This window comes from Phallusia mammillata, chromosome 6 (genome assembly GCF_965637545.1).
Source record: "Phallusia mammillata chromosome 6, kaPhaMamm4.hap1.1, whole genome shotgun sequence".
Classification (NCBI taxonomy): domain Eukaryota; kingdom Metazoa; phylum Chordata; class Ascidiacea; order Phlebobranchia; family Ascidiidae; genus Phallusia; species Phallusia mammillata.
In genome coordinates, this window is record NC_137257.1 from 1,419,728 (window position 1) to 1,442,363 (window position 22,636).

Here is a 22,636-nt window from a genome sequence, read left to right on the forward strand (position 1 = left end):
CAGATCTGTTGCCTTTCACTTAAGCGCAAGGGCAGTGATGGATGATATTTCCTAGGGAAGCTCAGCCACAATACAACTGCGCAGTGTTGAGACGTAAGCGTGAAACATTCAATGCGCTCTAGTCTTTGTATTTTCTAGGGAACACCAGTCACAATACAGTGACGCGGTGTTGAGACGTAAGCGTGAAAACATTCAATGTGCTCTAGTCTTTGTATTTTCTAGGGAACACCAGTCACAATACAGTGACGCGGTGTTGAGACGTAAGCGTGAAAACATTCAATGTGCTCTAGTCTTTGTATTTTCTAGGGAACACCAGTCACAATACAGTGGCGCGGTGTTGAGACGTGGGCGTGAAGAAATTTAATGCGCTCTAGTCTTTGTATTGGGCGTGTAGTTTCAAAACCCTCTCAAGCCAATAAAACATCACGTAGTGAACAAACATACTGAAACTTTAGGCCCGTTTACACTATACTTAGTTGCACCTAACCTACCTTGCCCTACCATTTATAGCCTACAACAGGGGCGTCCAAAGTGCGGCCCCGGCGGCATTTTACGTGGCCCGCGGCGGATTTTTTTAAATTCTGTTGCGTATGTTACGTCATAGTTTTGATTACGTTTTGGGGTTTTGGCGACTTGCCACTTAACGCAAAGGCTTTCCATGGAACTTTATTCACCGGTAAAAAAAGGAAGAGTACATGGTGCTGACGCAACAAAATCCCACAATTTCTTTCAATCCCGTATATTTATATGTCCTCTTCCCTGAAGGGGACACATATTGATTTTACTCAAATTGTTTGTTTTTTGTCTTGTTTTTTTTTCTTCCCAAAGTTTGTCCGACTCGTTTTTCCATCAAATAATGTTTGATGGGATTGGCTGAAATTTACACAGATGGTAGATATAGTTATGTAGATGTGCACCCCACATTGTTTTTGTTGATAACCCCACAATTTACCCCACTAGCCCCCTAAAATGGGTATTTTCCCCCCGAAGTTTGTCCGACTTGTTTTTCCATCAAATAATGTTTGATGGATTTGGCTGAAATTTACACAGATGGTAGATATAGTTATGTAGATGTGCACCCCACATTGTTTTTGTTGATAACCCCACAATTTACCCCGCTAGCCCCCTAAAATGGGTGTTTTTACCCAAAGTTTGTCCGACTCGTTTTTCCATCAAATGTTTGATGGATTTGGCTGAAATTTACACAGCTGGTAGATATATTCATGTAGATGTGCATCCCACTTTTGTTGATAACCCCAGTATTTACCCCGCTCGCCCCCTAAAATGGGTGAGTTTTTAAACAGTGTCAGAATTGGCTGAAATTTGGATTTCTTGTATAGTATGCCATTTATATGTGTCGATTGTTGCGTTCAACCCTGTAGTCCTAACATTTACCCCACAAGCCCTTAAAGTGTAAAACGTATTTGTATGTTACTGGACACCACAAACAAAAGATTTCTGTTGCTCAATAGTGCAACCAGTTGCATGTTGCTCGTTTGTGGTTTGCTTGGTGGACGTTTTTGCGCCATGACTACTGTTACTCCTTATAAACTACTTTTTAAACTTGCGTGTCCACGAATCAATACCTTAAAATAACCTAATACTAAAAAAGCCTGTGCCTTGCCATAGGGTAATGCTTGGGAGACCGGCTGATTCGGTACACGCCGTTAACAGGCCTGGCGTACTATGATATAATACTAAAAAAATCTTTTGAATCAAAAAAGTTGAAACGTGTTTTTCGTACGTTGGTTAACGCGGAATGTGGCGATTTAATTACTCTTGTACTCTTTTGTCGCAACGTTGGAATGTTATGCAGTGCAAAAAATATAGGACGTGATTGCTGCACCGTATTGTAAAGCGTTATGCGACCGTAACTGCTCACAAGAAAAGAGATTCGGGGCCAATTGAAATTAACAAATGGTATTGCCTATTGCTGTTATAACCGTAGGCCTAAATAACGGTTTTATTTATTTACCATAGGTAGCTTTATAAGTATGAGAAGTGTGCGAGCAATGTTGGTTGGATTCGTTTGCGTTTGGTTGGCTCCCTACATTCCAAACTTTCACAAAATACCGGCCTGGCTTCTTATGGCCCTTACCAGGACGGCAAAAACGATTCGACCGAAACAGGACAATAAAAAAATATTGCCGGAAACGGAAGGCTTCCCTTATCCATTAATATGCCCGCGCATTATTGTATAAATTTTGCTGTATTTTGATTTTTTTAATTGAGTTTGCTAATTGAACAAAGTAGTCGTAACACAAATGTGCTGTAGTGTTATACAATGATTATCTTTTCAACTACGGTTTGAGTGGATTAAAAAAATGAATTGTTTTTTTAAAGATTTTTCGACTTATTAGACCTAACTGTCAAAAGTGATAAATATTGTTGCACAACCGTAGAACAAAAAGGTGCTTTAAATTGGTCATTAGAAGACAATGACAAACTCATTAAAAAAGAACGAAGTTTAGGTGGGTTAAAACTTTACTTTATCATTACTAAGTATATGTGCTGTGCATATTGATATAATTGTTTTGTAGTGGGCAACCCAAGACATCTTTGCAATTACCTTTACCTTTAATGGCTTTACAATATTGAATGGATATGTGACCCTGAAAGAGGCAATATCTCGATGAACATGAACAAAATCATCAACAAGGATACAGCATTTCTCATGAAGGATATTTAAATTTGTGGAAAACGGAACTTAAGAAACAGTTAAGTGAATTTTTTGTTTAGCTTGCATAATAATAAATTAGGTTTAGCATTGTTACATGATTCATATTTAAATGCTTTTTGCAGTGTAAGAAAATAAGGTGTTGATAAGTAGATATTTAAAAAATAGCATTACATATTTCAGTATCCAGTATGATATTAATTGTTCTGTTTTTGGGGCAATAATTCACATAGAAAGAGAAAACTCAACAAAATATAAAGTAAAACTTATGTGAGTTGTGTTATAATATTGCAGTTTATAATTATTAAGCATTGTGCTGTAAAATGGTAAACAGACCGGATGGTGGCCCAAGATCTGAGAGAAGTAAACTAGCAAAGCGATTTTTTTAAAACTTGAACAGTTCTGTTTTAGGTTATTTGTAAATCTAACTTTCAATCAATGGTTAATTTTATGAAAAACATCAGTTTAGGGCCCCTCAACCAATGAATGTAAGTTTGTCTGGAACTGAAACTGAGCTGTTGAAAATACTAGTTTGCCAGATTTGAACATTTGTTTCTATGAAGCTTTTATACAAAAACATATGCAAAATATTGGTACACAAGTATATCCAAAAATTTACAATCAGTAATAAAGACACAAAAAATGGCATACAGTGAAAGACACAAAAAATGGCATACAGTGAAAGACACAAAAAATGGCATACAGTGACACAACAATCAAAAAATGATGCAACAATCGCAATTGCTGATTCTGAAGATGCACTATTTTGATAATGCCATTTAAACGTTGCAAATACCACTATCAGAGAATGATTATATTACGTAAACTCACTGGTTTTACAGGTTATTCCACCCGAGCAAAACACATATAACTTCTAAAAGTACCTTCGCGGGCCGCACAAAAACCCTTGGAGGGCCGCGCGTTTGAGACCCCTGACATACAAAAACCCTAATAAACAATATGTCTGTTAGTGATGACTGATGGGACAATACCAGATTTTGCAGTGAGTACCAAAAGCAAGTACAAGTACCACGTATATATACCTTCAATACCGAGTAGGAGTACCAAGTGCTTAAATATAGTGTTGTACTCAGTTGTATATCACTAGCTAATTTATCTACCATGGTCGGGTTACATATGCACACACACACATGAAGAAGCATGTAGAAAAATGTGATTACCACACAATAGCAAAGAAATATATGCAACCTTGCGGAACTTTTTCCTGATTTGTGCTGTCTAAAGCAAATATTGGCAAAAAGTTGCCAGTATTCTTATAGTGTAAACCAGCCTTCGGTATCGAACATTGGTATTGAAAACTGCAAAATATGTTGATACCGAGTATGGGTGTCGATACTACTCAAAATCTTCAGTACTGGGTACTCGTCCCATCACTAGTGTCTGTCTATAATTCAGTTTTTCGACGCTTGGAAAGTGTTTCTTTTTCATCATTTAAGTCATCTGAGTAAATGACATTAATGCCCTAAACAAAAAACAAAACAGTCAATATTGTTATTGTTACTTTCAAAAAGTCTAAATTTTTACCTCCAAAGGTTGATTTGACACACTGCAAAACAGTAGCCTCAGTGTGTCTATTTTTCCTGTGCAAAGGGACAGTGCTTGAAGTCCTCCTTCTCCAATCTCATTTTCAGATAAATCCAGTAGGTCCATCTACAATCACATTATGTACAATACCAGTTTACACACCTAGTACAATTAAGATTGGTGTATACCATATATTTTACTTCTTAATGAGAAAAAAATCTGACGGTATTAATCCTGTGATTTGTTTGACTGCAGGAAGGCAGTGAAAAAAAACTCGGCCTGTAGAACTGTCAGTTTGTTGAATTGTACTAACTTATTTATTATATAAATGGAGAACCACACTCTTAACTAGTGATCGACCAAGTCACCTACATCAGGTTAGGGCCGCAACTGATCATTTGGCAGTTTTGTCACATTTATTTACCCCAATCATTTTTGCTGTCACACAAAGTTTTGTGCTACACTTTTTACATGTAAACTGTTTTACTACCAGGCAAACAGTTGAGTCTCAATCTTAGGTTTTACTACCAGGCAAACAAGTTGTGTCTCACAAAATCAATTATTTGACAAAAATTGAATCTATGTGAAATGGTGGGCCAAATATTCAGCACAATATCGCTTTTAACCATCTTTATACCTTATGTTCAAGTTCTTTTGCTTTTGTGGCAAGTTCCAACACACCCTGCCCTGTGATGTTGCACATGAGCAAGATGAGTTTCTTTATCTGGTTCAAACATGTAGAGAGTGATTTAGCACCTTCATCACCAACTTTGTTTCCAGCAAGGCTTAGGAGTTCCATCTGAAACACAAAAAATGATTTAAGACAAAGATGAATAGCTGAAACCAACCCTGAAGATTAGTAGATTACTGGTCAATCTGGTGATCCCCTACTACAAAGCTGACATGTGCAGCATACAAGGCAAACAACGATGCTTGTGATTAAAAGCGCCCAGGAAAGACTCCTGTTGTGTGTTCAAATCCCACCTCAGGCTAAATCTTTCTAGCCCAGTGTGGTCCAACATTATTTTGTTGCGGGCCATTTAAAATTGTTAACTTACTACGCGGACCAAGGTTTAAATTTTTGCAGTAAAAACCCTTTTCTGGGCCAACTCTAGGGTAACTATACACCTTTTTTTACCTATAGATAAGTTTATTTTATAGTTATTTACTTAATAGAAGCTGTCAAAAATATTCAGTTTCCAGAACGGTTTGGAGAAGCAGAACCCTTTATTACATAACAATGCCTTGTCATGTGTCACAATAGGAGATTTTATAGTATTTAGTGTGCGTTAATACTGATATATTAAAAACATTGAATTAATGACGACAAAACTCTTGGTTGTCATTAAAATGTTGGGACTTTCGCGGGCCAACAAAATTATCTTGCGGGCCACAATTGGCCCGCGGGCCTGCAGCTGGACCACGCTGTTCTAGCCTATGCTTTGGTATATGGGTAATGCTTGGTGACCAGCATATTCGGTACAACACCTTCAATAGTCCTGGCATATTCAGAAAAAGAGCAAGTACAGTACTGCATAGTAGTTATTTTTAAACAAACCTGTGCATTGTTGTTCTTTATGCCTTGAACCAGTTTGTCTACCCCAACATGAGTGATGTCACAATCATCTAGATACAGCTCCTTGATATAAGAGATGCTCGGAGCAAGAAGTTCTGCACCCATATCTGTCAGCATGTTCCCACCAAGTTTTAGTTCAGTTATCTGTAAAATAAAGAAGTGTTATCTTGAAAAAAATTAATACATAATGGAAGTAAATTTAAAACAAAGCTAGAACTAAAAGTTATGTTTTAAACTTTATGTGTGTACCAATCGCAGAAGTGTGGTCTTAACAAACAAGTATAAAACATTTTATTTCATGTCAATTTGTCACATACTGGTTCACTCAGTTCAGACAATTTCCCAGCAAGGTCTGGAATTCCATTTTGTGTGATGTTGCATCTCTCAATTGCAAGTTGTTCGACCTGAGGAATACAACTTGACACAGCTTTGGTTCTTTCGTCTCCAAACTTTACATCGGAAAGGACAAATTCTTTGATCTGATATAAATTGAAACACAAAATACATAAAAACTGTGAATTAGGCCAAATAAAAGGTATTTTTAAAATACCTTAATACCAGATTTAATTTCATCAGCGAATCTATTAAAGGCATCTCCATCAAAGTTGCATGGTTTGTTTTCTTCGGGAACATCGGCAAGGCCACCTTTTTTGGTCTAAAATAAATTAAAACACAAGATACAAAAAACTGTGAATATAGCCCAATAAAAGGTATTTTTAAAATCCCTTAATACCAGATTTAATTTTATCATCATATCTTTTAACATGGTGGGAAAAAGTGGGGAAGTTGGGAAGCTCTTTCCCAGGAAATCACTCCTACTCGCAGGAAATTATTATTCGCCATTTGTCTGACAGGTGGACAAAAAGTCAAAAATATATATTATGGTAGAATAACATAACTGCACCAGATTCTATTAGTTTGTTAAAACTGCTAACATCATGATGCGTTATGTCTCTACATTTCCAAAGTGCGGCGATGCACAGGTTAACACACGGCATGGTGTATGTGTTTGTTTCGCAATGCATATGCGCATTTCATCTGTTTAACAAAAAAGATGTACACAGGGCTGTTTGGCGCTAATTTTCATAAGTGGCCTAACAACCTTAATAACGATGTGTTTCTCGGCGTAAAATTGTAAATATTCCCTGGAAAAGAGGTTTTCAACAAACGTATGAAGACGACGATTAGAGATTTTTAAATTCGGACGATGTGTTAAGTAGGCAAAGTGCAAGTTAAATACGGTGGGTTAAGTTTAATGTTTTTATGAATAGCAACTGGTGGGACTTACCGGATATTCGTAGGAATGGTATGCTGGTTGTGCGGGAAATTGACTTAATATGTTACCCTGGCTATTAAAGTCATCTTCATCAAAGTTGGATAGTTTGTTTTCTTTAGGATCGGATTGGGCAGCTATTCTTTCTATACTCCCACCCTTGTTTGTGAAACCTTTCAATACATAGCACAAACTAACAGCATCGCTTGGGAGCACTGACCCTTGCAAAGTTATGGAAGCTTTATCTGTGCTGGATTGCAAAGCAGCAATAACAGCAGCAAGCAAATCATCATCTTGGGCTTCTAACAAAAGAGACCCAGTTTCAAGCAAGCTTTTAAAATTCCATCTGACTCTGCTTCTCAGATATTGTGTGAGAAATTCTTTTTTCTCGACCCATTTTTGGCTTGAGTACTCAGGAATGATAGTTTGCAGTTGGTTGAAAATCTTGCGGTTGCACAAACCAAAAAGAAATTTTGTAACAACCTCTGAGGTCCTCTTTGTGTTTTTACAGTAGTTATATACTTCTGTTATTGACATTTTTAGCATTGCATGGATGGAAGAAAAGAACTCTTGCCATACCAAATGGGGAAAAAAGATCAACTTATCACCTTGAAGAATACTCATGTTAATTCTCAAACCTGTGGACAGGGCTATCTGAAGAAATGCCTGAACTGAACTGTAATCCAGGCCCACCTGTTCGAGATCTATCATTGGGAAAATGCACTGGTGACTCCAAATGCCTTTCCAAGCAAGATGTGCCAACTTTTTAAGCTCAATACCCCTATCTCGCATGTGATCGGTTCGTGCATAATCAATTAAAGTTGCTGTCAAAAGAGAAGTTAGGGTAAAAGAAACTGACTCCATGTTTTCTGTGTTGGCAAAGTAAGAGAAAGCCATGATGCAGTAGATTGGAACATACCAATACAGAGAAAGATCTGGATTTTTATACAACATCATTTTTAGATCTTTGTACTTCTCACCACAAATCTGTTCACCAAGAATGTCCTGAGACTCTTGGCTTAAGCCAAGAATTTTTAACATAAAAGTTGGTCGTGTGTCAGGTAGGAGATTAAACATTTCAGCAGGACGAGAAGTAATCACTTTTTTAGCCAAGGGCAAGATTTTTCCTGACATTAAATTCAGGAGAATTGACTCTGGGGATGCCTCTGCATAAATAGAAATATGTGAATGCCCTAAATTAGTGTGTACTGCCTCATCAAACCCATCGATCACAACTAAGACATTTGCATCTGTGTTTATTTTTTTTATTAGTGCATGATCATCTTTCTCATGAAACTCCCACTCTGGCAAAGCACTTCCAACAAGAAACTGAAGAACATTGCAATCTCTAGAGAAGTCAATCTCCCTCACAAAGAGATAGAAGAGAAAGGAAACAGGTTCTGGAAATTGCCTGGACAAGACTTGTTGGATTAACATCTTTGTGAATGTTGTTTTACCAATTCCTGCTTGCCCAATTACACCAATGATATTGGAAATTTTTAACTGGTCAGTATTTAACTCCTGGGTATTTCTGATTAAATAAGATGGGCGATATGCCGGTATTTTGGCTGTTGCTTGTTCCCTTGACTTAATAAAAATCTCATTTATTTTTATATTTCCTTGACTCTGACCAAACCTCTGTGAAAGCTTCTCACGTCCATGGAATTTTGTTTCATAATCAAAGTTGCTGACGTTTAGAGGTTTGTTTTCTGCAATCTCAAGTCGTGCCATCTCATAGACTTTCTTAATATTAAATGGAGCTTCATCGAACATTGAGCGGCTTTTGGCTTTGTTTTTAAGTTCTTGCTTCAATTTGTTACCTGAAATATAAGCAATACTTATAAAAAAAGCTTTATAATTATACTGCACTAAAAAAGAAATGAAAGAATTTAAAAAACAGACATGGTGGTACAAAAAAATAATCAAAACCTACAAATGCCAAATTCATCTACACACAATAACACACTTCAGTTACTTTGTACCTGGTAAAAGTGCATTTAGCAACTGATGCTGATAGTGCAAACGGTAGAAAGAAGCATGTGTGCAAATTTGGTACAAGGTTGTCACAGTTCAACCAACTTTACTAATACACATTTGCCACTCACTTTTTTGATATAACTTAATAACAAGCAAGTAGGATAAAATATACAAACCAAGAGCTGTGACATCCAGTGCAGTGCTGTCACGATTAATTGTTTGGTGATAGTGGTCTCCTGTGTTAAATGTGACTTGCTCAGGTTGTATAACCTGAACTGTAGTGCTAACTTCCTGCAAAACATTTTGTAAGTGCTGTAGTATCTTGGTTGGGTGATAGTGCCTTAGTTTTTTATTTAGTGAGGCAAGTATGGTCATTTTGCGCTTTGGTTGACTTAAGTGGTACAATTTCTTTCCAAATTCTTCACTGCTAAAGGCATTGGTATTTGTCAGAGCATTAAACATTATTTTTAAAGAAAGAATGACCTGTAAAAATATCTAAGTCTGGATCAAAATTGCAAGTGTTTTGTTTAACATGGGCATTTTAACATACCTTTTTTGAAAGTAAAAAAGTGTTGTTGCTTTTCATGTTAAATAAAGTGCTGCCAAACCAATATTCTTTTATTTTGTACAATACATACAGTAAACCTATACCAGACCCAATTGGTCCTAAAAATTGTCGGACTATACAAAATCTGGTTGGTCCAATGTCATTTTTAAGCCCTACGTTTTCTAGATCAGGGCTACTCAAACTTTCTTGCTCTGCGACCCCGTTTTAAAACAGAAATTTTTACACAACCATTAATGGGTATGATGTAGAGAAATACTTGAGTTGAGTTGAGTTTATTTCGCTTGGTAAAAGAACACATAGCGACACAATTGCACTAAAACAACCATCAAGCCGGAAATAACTGCGCAACATTGATATGTTATGGGGCGCAAAAAAAGTGGAGGGCACAATTGGTGGATCATGATTAAACACGCTGCAGCTATACCGTAAAGCTACAGTTATACACTTATATTTTATATATATACCATCTAATGGCACCTGAAAAGCCTAAATTAATTTGGAGAAGTTAGGAAAAACATTACAAATCATTTGTATTATAAATTGTGTCCATATTAGGCAGGATCCGTATTATCTGAGTTTATATACTGTATCTCCTAAATTTGTGTTTTACCTGAGATGGTCCCGCCTGGGCTTTTATGTTGTCCGTGTTTCTGGGGTCTGCATGTGAAGCTTGAGGTTCTTGTGTTTTCTAAAATCAATACAATGCAACATTTTTATTAAAAGCTTGCGTTCCTCATTTTTATGCTTTATACAAATATATTGGCTTGTTTGTTTCTGGTTAGAATCTTTAAAACCGTGAATTGTGTACCTTCTTATTTTATAGCAACAAAAATGTAAGTGTGTGATTTGTTTTTAATTTAAAAAAAGTTTTTTGCCCCAAACTTCCCAGTTTTGCACACCTACCTCATTGGCATTTTTTTCAAAATGTGCATAATGTTGATTTGTGACTGTTCCCTCATCTCGCCATATTCCTGGCTGCTAACAGAGTACGTTTTCATCTCAGTGAGACATATGAAACTAATCTCAAGACCATAAGTCCCTGCCATGTGCTGAACAGCTAAAATACTTTTATTCAATTGCTCTTTTAGTTTACCAGAATGGTACTGGTTAATCATCTCAAGTGTTGCTTCCTCATAAGAAGTAACTACTTCTATTTTCATATCTTTAGATATGACAAAACTGTGGACAAATGAATGTCTTGACCAAAGTGCAATGTAGATTTGCTCTAGGATTTTTGAAGCAGTTTTAAGATCCTCGTCTGTCATCGGTCCATCAGATGCTGCAGATGGCTTAAGAGCATAAGAGGCATACTTCATTGCAGAGCCAGACAGCTCAAACCAAATAGTAAAAAATTTAATCTCGTCAGACATTTTTTTCACATGTATAAGAGTTTCCTAAAGTGGAAAATGTTTAGGCAGTTCATTCACAACTTCAAACAACCCATCAGCTGCCTAATGCATTATTTGCTTTAAAATAATAAAAAAACGTTGTTACAAAAAGATAGTGATGTCTGCTTCACATCCTGCCACAGCCACTGGCAACACTTTCTGTTACACATTAGTTTAATTACCAAACTTAAACTTATTTTTCTAGCCAGGACTAGTTATCAAATATGTGTGTCTTGCCTGATAAACATTTTACATTTACAAATATTCACAAACTAATAGATTTAATCGGCATAGAGGTTCCAGAACAGCAGGCATTTTTCAGAGCTTTAAACTTGGATGATTATAAAACAGATTTTCTATGGACTATTTCTTGTTTCTTAACCTTTTTCGGTGAATGTTTTATGAAATACTATGTTTCGTAAAGTAAAATCTAACCGCAAGCTCAGCTTTCTAATTTTTTTTCTAGGTTTGGGTATTAACTTGTACGCTTGAAAGATTCTGGTAAAAATATTTATCCTGTAATAGCGCAAACATTGTACTCAAATTTTACGTCCTAAACCAAACCATGACAGTCTCTTGGAAACAACACAAAGTCAAGAGTATAGTTTCTACTTCCAGGTTTTCCCAAACTCAAACTAATTCTGACCAATACCAGTCTTTTATTCTGACCAATACCAGTCCTTTACTGTTGAATCGGGGAATTGTGTGTTGCGTACAAATATATGGTGCACCAAACCCGCCTATGTTGAGGCAATAGCTACCAGTAAAATTCGCAAGTGACTCAAACAGCATTGTTGAATGTTGAATCGCATTGAAACGCGTGCTGCAGTTTGCACACATCTGGCTTAAGTTGAACTACTTGAAAGACTACTATAGGCTGTGTGAAAACACAGGTACTTCAACAAAATGTACTTAATGCAACAAATCATGCACTAAACAAAAATATAATTTCCGCGAACCTAAATTATCATACAAGTGTCTTAAAATACTCATACACAACATTTTAATATGCTCAAATTTTCATCTAAAAAGACACAAGTCGGTTCTGGCAAGCCAATGAAATTATAAGTTGTCATTATGCTTCGAAAGTTATAAACCAAAATTCCATGATACCAATTTTCTTGTTGCTGCTTTTCCTCATAGTTACGTTAAATATTGCTACAGAAGTGAACCTGACATTAACCTACGCTTTCAGTCTGTTCTAACACCTTTGTTAGCTTTGTGAAAAAGGCAAACAGGAAGCAAGCGAAAATCTGTTTCTTGTATCACGAGGTATTCGAAAGTGTGGTTTTTAATTAGGGTATTTCCCTAATACAAACCTAATAATTCTGATCACCAAATGATGAAGATACCAATGTCTTTATTTATCTGTATATTCAGACAAACAGCAGTCTCCTTGGTTATTATGTCTCTAGCAAAACTGTTTGAGTCCTGTACTTATTACGCCACGCAGCGTTGCGCATTGAGACCCCATGAAGCGCGACAAACAGTTTCTGGCTAACCTCAGTCACAATACAGGTGCGCTATGTTGAGACGTTATGAAGCGTGGAGTAATTGAACGCGTCTTATTAGAAGTTCAACAACCCTCCCTCCTAGCCTATACAAGATCACAAAGGAAACAAAGACTCTGCAAACTACCTTGGTACTGGACACTCTAATTTTGTTCAAACTAGTGCTCTTCAATCTTTTTTTTGTAGCGGAACCATTAATATTTTGACTAATTTTGAAGAACCCCAATTAACAACAATATGCTTTTTCACGAACGTGTCCTTATCACCACAATAATGTATGCTTCAGCCGGCTATAATTCACCCATGTTGTCAAACCCAGTCGCGTTGCTTTTAGCGCTACTTGTTTCACAGCGAGATCCTAACCTCTCAGGTCTTTTCTCTTTACCAGGTACCCATCTATTTTTGTGCCACATTACTATAATGTATTACTATGTTTGTTGCGTCAAGGTGCACGTAAAGAACATAGAATACAACAATGCAGTACTGACTTCGATACAATATTGTACGTAGCCTATTCTTTTAATCAACTAACTGGTTTTTTCTGCTCCTTAGGTAATGTTGGGATCAGAGTTGTAAACGGGTCTAAAATTGGAGCCTGAACCTGAAGTAAAAGCTCGAAACCCGGCCCGAGCCTGAATCGTTTTTTTAGAAGTCCGTTTAGGCCCGAAAGTTTGATTGACTAAGCCTCAGAAAAGACCAAGACAACAAACACAATAGACAGTTGGTCTTAAACATGGCGTTTTAGGGCTGTTTGACATTAGGTCAGGTCTAGCAACTGGCTACTTAATTCATTTATTCTAATGTGTAAAGTTGGACCCGAATCAAGCCCGCTTTTTCGAAGAAAACCAAAGAACAAACCCTGCCCGACTTATAACTCTGGTTGGGGTGTTAAAAAGGTTTTCGTTTTGTCGGTGAAGCGTTACACAGGCACAATAAAAATCGTGGTAAATGTTTAACCTGTTGCTCGAAACCCAACAAAGGAAACACTCATCGTTCAATATTTTTAATGACGTGGAGTTTTTGCGTCGTATATTGCATTGTTTTCGGAGCGTTACTGGTCGTAACGATGGTAATAATACTGTTAGCTTGGGTTTTAATTAACTACAAACCGCTGATAGTGCTGCACGGAACTCAAACGTTATGCAGATCCCCGGTTAAGTGCACCGGTGTAAACGTACGTTTTCCAAACAAACGCTAATATTTGACTTTGTTGTTTTGTGGCGTTTTTTACGGTTTTAAACTGTTTTAAACTGGTTTTAAACTACTTTTCCAGAATTCGCGAGTGTCGTCTGTTTTGCGTTTTCTGTTTTTTCTTAACTTGCGAGTCTTTTTACCCGCATGGTAATGTTTATAATAAAGTTTCAAAAAGCTGCCTCGTTTCACAAATACAAAAGACTAAATACAACAACAAAAACAAGAAGGGTTAACGTAGGCTGAAGAAGTTTACTAAATTGAATGTTAAAAAAGGTTTGAGTCATTAAAACAATACAAACCACTGGTCTTATGTATTGCTTATCTCTCCCAATATGCAAAATTTAACAACCTTTGTGCTAATAGGGTTTAATGTCCATTTCAGATACAAAAACATTTGCCAAAATCTTACACAGACAGATAGAAATTGGAAATATCTACATTAAACGATACAAAAAATATCAAAAGTACACATAAAAACTGCAGCTACAATGCTTTTTGTAAACATGCAAAATAACATACATAACCATGTATAATAAAAGCTATTATGTCCCCTGTGTATACGTGAACTCACTAGGAATAAAACAAACAAACAAACTATGAGATTAGCAAGTTTTCAAATTTGTGAGACAATAAAAAACTTTGGATGAATAAAACAAATTGTTTTTTTCTTGGACTTCAATACTCCACATCCATGTCCTGTAAATAAAAGAAACATTATTCCATTTTTTTAAACACAAATTGTAAGGATGTCTTCTATTGCTTGACATACTAAAATCCATACACACTTATTGCATTAAAATGAACTATGTGCTTTTGATATAGTTGCAATCTCTAGTATGAAGGTATGGTGAATATATCATTACCAGGTGAAATATATCTGATACATTTTATTTTGCTAGATACATATAATGAATTGTAAATATTAGTGATTGGACAAGTACCCGGTACTTGGTATGATTTCAGTGGTATTGACACTCATACTCAGTATAAAAATATTTTGCCTCAGTTTTCGATAAAGCCAGTTTACACTATAAGAATACGAGCAACTTTGTGCCAATATTTGTTTTGGACAGCACAAATCGGGAAAAAGTTCTGCCAGGTTACGTATATTTTTTCTCTAAAATCTTCAAAATCTGGTATCGTCCCATCACTAGTAAATATATGAGTTGAGTTTATCTGGTGCCAGCATAGTGGTAGATGTTTATCTCATATTCGTTAAGTATATAACACAATTGCTGTTTCTCAACAGCTGTAATATATACTATAAGCATACTTGTTCAAACCCTTCTGAGAAAAACACTTACTTTCAGCTGTTCTTTCTGGTGAACTGAAACCTCGCAAAACTGAAGCTTCAGTTTGTCCACTTTCCCTTTACAAAGTGACAATGCTTGAACAGCTTCCTCTCCAACCTCATTTTCAGATAAATCAAGCAAATCCATCTGCAAAAAACAATTAATGCAAAAAGTCATGTTAACGCTTTTTAACTATTGCAGTCATGAGAGCGTAAACCTCAATTAGGTTTTTTATGGTAATAGTATGTCCCATGCTTGCACTATAGAAGCATTAGTTTTACAATTTGGTACCATGAGTATACATCAGTGAACCTCAAACTTACACAGAATGCGTACAACCGATGATTTTTTTCTTGGGCTGGCTAGCATTTTTCCTGAAACCAGCAAGGTAAGCAATTCAAAAGAATGTCCAAAATGACTTGCACCCCAAACCAGAGCTGATCAGTTGACAGATTTGAGTTGCAATTCTTTATTTGAGTGTGACAGAATAGTACTCGTGTACCACATGAAAAGCCCTGACCTACCACTAGTGGTACCCATACCACAGGTTGAGAACCACTGATATAAATCATCAGTTTGGTGCAATATTTAAAAAGTATACAAAGGGTAACCACTAAGGCAGGTTTCTGACCTATAAATTTGCAGTCAGATGCAGTTAGTAAACCACCACAATTGTTAACCATCTCTATACCTTATGTTCCAGTTCTTTTGCTTTTGTTGCAAGTTCCAACACACCCTGCCCTGTGATGTTGCAAATGAGCAAGATGAGTTTCTTTATCTTGTCCAAACCTGTAGCGAGCGATTTAGCGCCTTCATTGCCGACTTTATTCCCAGAAAGGTTCAACAAGTCCATCTAAAGTTTAAAAAAAGTTATGATGTTTGTTGTCCAACTTCCCTCTGATATTGTGTGATATAAACCTGTATCTCCTATTATGGTTCCTTAAGTTTAATCTGATGGATTTTCTTGTTAATTAAATTAAAAACACACTGATCCCATTGACGCATGAAGCTCAATACATTTTTGGCATGACTTGCATTGTATACTAAAAAATTTAAAAACCAAAGTGCTTTGTTGTGCAATATAGGTGTTACGAGCATGATTTTTATCGTACCAGTAACAGCTAATGCAGTCACATGCTGTGCATTGCAGTGAGAATCTACTCTGGGAGCCAAAGTAACTTGAAAAATTCTACTGACAAAAAAATCCATGAAACCAACTATAACAAAACAAGTTACCGGTTCAGAACGGAGAAGCAAGTACTGAACCACTTTCTCCACACCAACATGGGTGATGCCACAGTCATCAAGATGTAGCTGCTTGATATGAGAGATGCCTGGAGCAAGACGTTCTGCGCCAACATCGGTCAGCTTGTTTCCACCAAGTTTCAGTTCAGTTATCTGTATAGTGAAGAAGTGTCCTCGTAAAAATAGTTTATTACACAATGATGTTACAACTATATGTCTTGAACTACAAAACTTTTTTAACCGTGTAAACGTTATTGAATGCTTTATGTTTATTCAATACGAAACCAAAATAAGTGGTTGACTACCAACAGGGAAATGCTTAGCACCAAATTACAACAAAGGGTTTTTTACGCAGAATAATTTTATCATTTTTTAAACCAACCTGCCCCATAAAAACACTAGACCTTGACCTGAAACTTAACCTTTCAAAAACAAAACAGCCTGAGAGCTTGTATGTAAGAAACACTTAATAATGCTGGTGCACTCTCTGGCAATTTGTTTTTGATGAAACCAATTTGTAATATACCGGTTCATCTAGTTCAGACAGTTTCTCAGCAATGTGTGGAATTCCATTTTGTGTGATGTTACATCTCTCGATTTTCAGTTGTTCGACATGGGGAATACAACCAGAGACTGCTTTGGTTCCCTCATCTCTGAACTTGACACCAGAAAGGACAAACCTCTGGATCTAGAAGAAATGAAACAAATTTCTAGGATGGTTGGTCTAGTCATATTGTTACTGCACATGCACAATAGACCATATTACATTTTAAGAATGTTTTAGGATTATCTGAGCAAAAAAAATCATGAGCCAGTATATTTGTGTAAAACACAACTACGTTTTGACAAGTGCTATTGTCATTGTCAGGTTGTAAGAAATAATTTTAAGATTATGTTTTGCACAACATCTAAAGTGAGAGGAATTAACATTTTATTTTGTTGCGATTTAAGATGCAATTATGAAGAACAAAGGAACATTTCTTAGAAATAAGATAAGTCATATTAGCAATCAATCAAAACAGTGTACAATTCCCTTTTGTTTGTGGTGTTTGCCAACAATTTCTAAAATGTTTTATTTGCTTGGGTTTTATTTAATAGTTAACGCGGTATCTACTGTATTTTTAACAAAAGAGCTGCCACAAAACTATTACATTCAAGTTAATGCCAAATACCTTAATGATTTTACCTTAATGCCTGATCCAATTTCATTAATAAGCCTGTAAAAGGCATCTTCAACAAAGTTGCATGGTTTTGGTTTCATTTGCACTTTTACTTTTTCGATTTTTTTCCATTTTGACAAATTGGACAAACTAGTGAAACCTTTTAACACATAGCACAAACTGACAGCATCACTGGGAAGCACTGACCCTTCTAATGTTATGGATTTTTCCCTACATGATAGCAGTTTATCAACAACAGAAGCAAGCATATCATCATCTTGAGCTTCTAGTAATAGTGAACCTACGTTTAACAAATGGGTGTAACGCCAACTGGCTTTATTTTGCAGATATTGAGCAAGACATTTTTTTTGCTCTAACCACTTTCCTGCTGAAAACCCAGGAATGATTGTTTGAAGTTGTGAAAAAACCTTACGGTTACACAAACCAAACAGAATTTTTATGACAACTTGAGAACTGTAATAATTCCGACAGTAATCATGAAGGTACATTGTGGACACTTTCTGCATTGCATGGATGGAACCGAAAAATTCTTGCCATATCAGATGAGAAAAAAAGGTTAATTTATAACCTTGGAGAATACTCATGTTAACTCTCAAACCTTTGGACAGGGCTATCTGAAGAAATGCCTGAACTGTGCTATAGTCTAGACCAAATTCTTTCAAATAACTTATTGGAAAAATGCACTTTTTTTCTAATATACCATCCCAAGCAAGATGTGCCAAGTTTTCAAGCTCAACACCCTTATCTTGCATGTGATCAGTTTGTGCATAATCAATTAAAGTTGCTGTCAAAAGAGAAGTTAGGGTAAGAGAAACTAACTCCATGTTTTCTGTGTTAGCAAAGTGAGAGAAAGCCATGATGCAGTAGATTGGAACATACCAATACAGAGAAAGATCAGGATTTTTGTACAACATTATTTTCAGATCTTCATACGACTCACGACAAATTTGTCTGCCTTTTCCTGTGACTCTTTGCTTAAGCCAAGAACTTCCAGTAAAAAGGCTGGTCTGACACAGGGCTCAAGATTAAACATTTCAGCAGGTCGAGAAGTAATTACTTTTTTGGCCGATGGCAAAATATTTCCAGACATTAAATTTAGAAGAATTAATTCAGGTGAAGTCTGATCGTAGATAGAAATATGTGAATACTTGATATCTGTGCGCACTGCCTCATCAAACCCATCAATCACAATTAAGATATCTTCATCAGCTATTAATTTATCTATCAATGCATGATCGCGTTCTTCCGTAAATTTCCACTCTGGCAAGCCACTTCGTACAAGAAACTGAAGAACATTGCAATCTTTGGTAAAATCTATTTCCCTCACAAAGATATAGAAGAGAAAAGAAACAGATTCTGGAAAGTGGCCGGACAACACTTGTTGGATCAACATTTTGGTAAGTGTTGTTTTACCAATACCTGCTTGACCTACCAAACCAATAATGTTGGGATTGAGTTGTTGGACTGTACTTATTGGTTGTCTCATCCTGGATTGTGTTGCTTTCTGTGATTCAGCATATGCTCGTGACTTTATAAAAATCTCATTTGGCGACATATTGCCTGGAATATGACTGAACTTCTGTAAATCTTTCTTATGTTCATGAAAGGTTTTTTCATATTCAAAGTTGTTATTACTTAGACCAGCCTTTTCTGTTAACTCAAGCTGGACCATTTCGTAGGCCTTGTTAATCTCCACAGAAGATTCCAAGGAACTTGACCTGGCTTCAGCTTGTGACCAAAGTTGTTGCTGTAGATTGTCTCCTTCAAAAAAAGTAACACAGCATTTAATGGTCACAGCATTTAATGGTAACAGTATTGAGTTTTCATATTGTGCCACAAAATCTTCATGTCTAGGGCAGCATAAACCTAAGGTGAATTTATTTAGCAGGCCCCTATACATTTGTGTGCAAATTTTTTTCTGTGAAGTAAAGAAGGGCCAACCACAGTATCCCAATCTACAAAACAAAAACTGTTACTAATGATCTGTTTAAATACCAAACACATTTAATGTCAGGAGATTTGAGAACATTTGGGTCTGCCCACAACTTTTTGTTTGTCAGTATTTATCATTACAATTGTTTGCTTCCCAAAAACAGAGCTTTTGTTTGAGACCACAAAGTTCTGCATTAACTTCTATCAGTTGCTGCTAAAATATACAAACCTAAAGCCTTAACATCTAGAACTGGAGCTTGAGTAGCATTAATGTGGAGATTGTGGATGGTTTCTGCAGTGATGTTGCTCTGTCCAGCTGGTGAAATTGTGCCAACATCCTGCAACATTTAGAGTCCTTGTTCAGTTGAGTTTATTTTGCTTGGTGAAAAAACATAGCAACACAATTACACAAAAACGAACGCCAAGCGGGAAATAGCTGCACAACATTGAAATGTTATGGAGCGCAAAATAGTGGTGGGCGCAATGGGTGGATCAGCCCTAAACATGCTGCACCTACTAAATCTGATTTTTACCTCAACTTGTTCTGGCTGGGCTCCTGCACTTTTGAGTAGTGATGTGGCTGGTGTTGTTGGTGTCTGTGTATTCTCATCTTGGGTTAATGCCTGCAAAAATGTAGTAGCACCAAGTTGCAGCTTGTTATAAAATCTGATAATATTATAGAAATGAATCTGCTTTAATTGCATACAGGTTAATCGCATTAAACCAATTGACAAGCGTTTCCATGCGATAAGCAGATAATTTTTTACACAGGTGAAAGGGTGTAGTTTAACAGTCCCTATGTGCAATTAAGCAGACTGTATGATTAAACAGTATGCAATTAGGCAGATCTGTTTTAATAATATTGTCAGATTTCAGAGCAAAACATGCTGTTCAGCAAATTTAGTAAGGAATGTGTTTATATTATTGTAAAACCTAGTGATTTCTTAACAAAAAAACTTACATTTGTTGTAACCTCTTGAGTATCTTGTTTTACAAGCTGCAAAATGTTGAATTGAGATTGAGTCATCATTTCATTATACTCCTGGATGCTGACAGAATCTGATTTCATCTCAGTAATGGTTGTGCTTTCAATTGTGCCACAATTGAACCCTGTTATTTGAGTAAGAGCCGAGATGCTGTCATTTATTTGCTGTAGCAGTTGTCCAGAGTGACATCGACTAAACAAATTAAATGATGCTTCCTCCTTTTTTGTGACCACTTTTAGTTTCAATTTCTGAGATCTTTCAAAACTGAAAACGAATGAGTCTCTCGACCATAGTGTGATGTAGATTTCCTCCAAGATTCTTGCAGCAGTTCCAAGATTAACATTTGAAAAATATTCGGAAGTTGCCCCAAGAACAGAAGAACTATGTTCGGTAGCAGACCCAGATAACTCAATCCAGAATGTTGAAATATTAAGCTTAGATGATTTTGACATGATTAGGTAGATTTTAAAACTTAATCAATTAGCAACTTTAATTCTTAATAGACCTCTAAATATAAAATAGTTGTTCAAATAATGTAGCAACTAGTACAACTTCTACCATTGAAACGGAGCATGAACAAAAACTTGTACATGACGAAGACAAAACATTATACGTTTTACACACCTAAAGTCTTAACAATTACCAGGATTAATTAGAGCCTGCTCATTTATAATAACACAGCCTGAAGCATTGCGGTTTATGCCAATTTTCATGATTCTGAAACCTAATATAGGTGGATATCACACATCAGGACCACAGAGCCAAATTTAAAACAGCTTGCCCACTTCCAATCTTTGGAAAGCAGTGTTGGGAAAACCACTCTCTGGCAGCTTTCACGAAGTTTGAGCTCGATTGTTAAATCCTGCCATTAGGAAGTAAGGTTTGTTTAAATTAAAATTAAAAAATAGTTGCATGTATAATATATAGTTATACATTGTATATACTTTTTCATAATACATTGCATATACTTTTTCATGCAAAACATTGCAAGCTAAAACTACCTGTCGTCGTAAAACGTGATTGGGTGGTTTTCACTACGGGTATTTCCCAGAAGCAAACACACGCTGGCCAATACGATGGGTGCCTTCTAAAACTGCGAGCCCACTTAGCCCGCTAAGATTACACTAAGGCCACTTAGCACGCGTCACCCTTATAGCTCTTTGGTCTGGTTTATTTCGCTAAAGCTCGCTTGGACCTCGTTTAAAACCCTATTTAGTCCGCTAAGCGCTCGCTCAAGGGTGCCTTCGAATACTACAGGTGCGCTTGGTAACCTTTTTTGTGCAACGTAACTCCAAAATTGTGCAGGTAACTCTCTTTGGTGCGATTAAACTCATAACAGTTACGACGTAACTCGAAAGTAATGCAGCTGTCCTGCTTTTTTGCGACAAATCGGAAATACTCCAGTGCAGTGGCGTAGGATCATATGCTGCCGCCCCTGGCTTTCGTTGAAAATGCCGCCCTAAGTAGACTGCAGCAAATTTTGAAATAGTTTTATGTTCAAGCAATCTTATCAACAAAAATAATTGCAAATAATGTGCCGCGTCTCAGAAGTGGTATATTGCTCGAGAAAGAAGTCTCACTGACTCAGCGTTAAGGCATAATAGACAAAACAATAAAAGACAAAAAATGGAGAACAAATGTATTAGGCAAATAAAAGATCAATAGCCGCCTTAAAATTGAACTTTTCGAGCTTTCGCCGAAACAAAATCAGCCATAATATCTCCGAAATCTTGACTAGGTTATAGTTCATAAAACTGATCAGTGTGTAATTTAGTCCATACTAGCATATACTGATAATTTTCTTACCATCGACACACTTGAGAGCACTTTTCACTTTGAAGTAAGTTTTGACAAATAAATAATTTGAATTATGAAAAAAGGCTTACAGATTCAGAATCTTGATATAATTTCCTTTTTTATAAGAACAAAAAACGTTTTTTTGAAAAATATTAGTCATTTTGCAGCCCCCTCATAGCCTGCCGTCCCTGGCGCAGAGCCAGAACCGCCAAGTGGCTGCTACGCCACTGCTCCAGTGAACGTTAAAACACGCAAATAATGCTGAAAAGGTGTTAAGATAGTCCTAACACATACCACAAACTTAAAGCTTAAACCCTAACCCAAACCTAACCCCAACCCTAACCTTAACCCAAACATTAAAACCAGTACCTACAGCATTATGACGTTACGTCGCAGTAACTACCAGTTTCCTCGCTTTAAAATAGGTTACCTGCACTATTTACGGGCTTTGTTTCATTAAAACGAGTTACCTGTAGTATACCTAGCGAAGTACC

General features: G+C 36.5%; 1 protein-coding gene, 1 long non-coding RNA gene and 1 pseudogene across 4 annotated transcripts; 1 reads left to right on the plus strand and 2 right to left on the minus strand.

Moving 5' to 3' along the window:
• The first annotated feature begins 2,348 nt into the window (after positions 1–2,348).
• On the plus strand, positions 2,349–13,845 carry LOC145233654 (uncharacterized). 2 transcript variants are annotated; one of them, XR_013861149.1, is made up of 3 exons: positions 2,349–2,471; positions 2,541–2,717; positions 13,068–13,845. It is a non-coding gene; the product is annotated as an uncharacterized LOC145233654 (long non-coding RNA). The 2 variants fall into 2 exon arrangements; XR_013861148.1 differs by lacking the exon at positions 13,068–13,845 and adding an exon at positions 8,344–8,406.
• On the minus strand, positions 3,834–9,281 carry LOC145233653 (NACHT, LRR and PYD domains-containing protein 3-like). Its single transcript, XM_080098428.1, has 8 exons — positions 9,225–9,281; positions 7,087–8,891; positions 6,349–6,453; positions 6,116–6,277; positions 5,781–5,942; positions 4,860–5,021; positions 4,223–4,348; positions 3,834–4,160 (listed from the first exon to the last, which is right to left on the minus strand). Exons 2-8 carry the CDS (start codon positions 8,842–8,844, stop codon positions 4,083–4,085), a joined length of 2,553 nt encoding a protein of 850 aa, XP_079954554.1. The 5' UTR covers positions 8,845–8,891; positions 9,225–9,281; the 3' UTR covers positions 3,834–4,082.
• Positions 13,846–14,058: 213 nt separating the features above from the next.
• Positions 14,059–20,834, minus strand: LOC145234586 (NACHT, LRR and PYD domains-containing protein 3-like; annotated as a pseudogene). The gene is made up of 9 exons (XR_013861299.1): positions 20,321–20,834; positions 19,893–19,982; positions 19,589–19,697; positions 17,433–19,188; positions 16,773–16,934; positions 16,238–16,399; positions 15,693–15,854; positions 15,014–15,148; positions 14,059–14,405 (listed from the first exon to the last, which is right to left on the minus strand). The product of XR_013861299.1 is annotated as an NACHT, LRR and PYD domains-containing protein 3-like (transcript).
• Positions 20,835–22,636: the final 1,802 nt, after the last annotated feature.

Excerpts from the sequence above, each read along its gene's own strand:
- LOC145233653 (XM_080098428.1), bottom strand. The coding sequence starts at position 8,844 with ATGTTCGATGAAGCTCCATTTAATATTAAGAAAGTCTATGAGATGGCA. Across the intron at positions 6,454-7,086 it reads ACCATTCCTACGAATATCCG|ACCAAAAAAGGTGGCCTTGC; the intron begins GTAAGTCCCACC and ends AATTTATTTTAG. Across the intron at positions 4,349-4,859 it reads CAAAAGAACTTGAACATAAG|ATGGACCTACTGGATTTATC; the intron begins GTATAAAGATGG and ends ATGTGATTGTAG.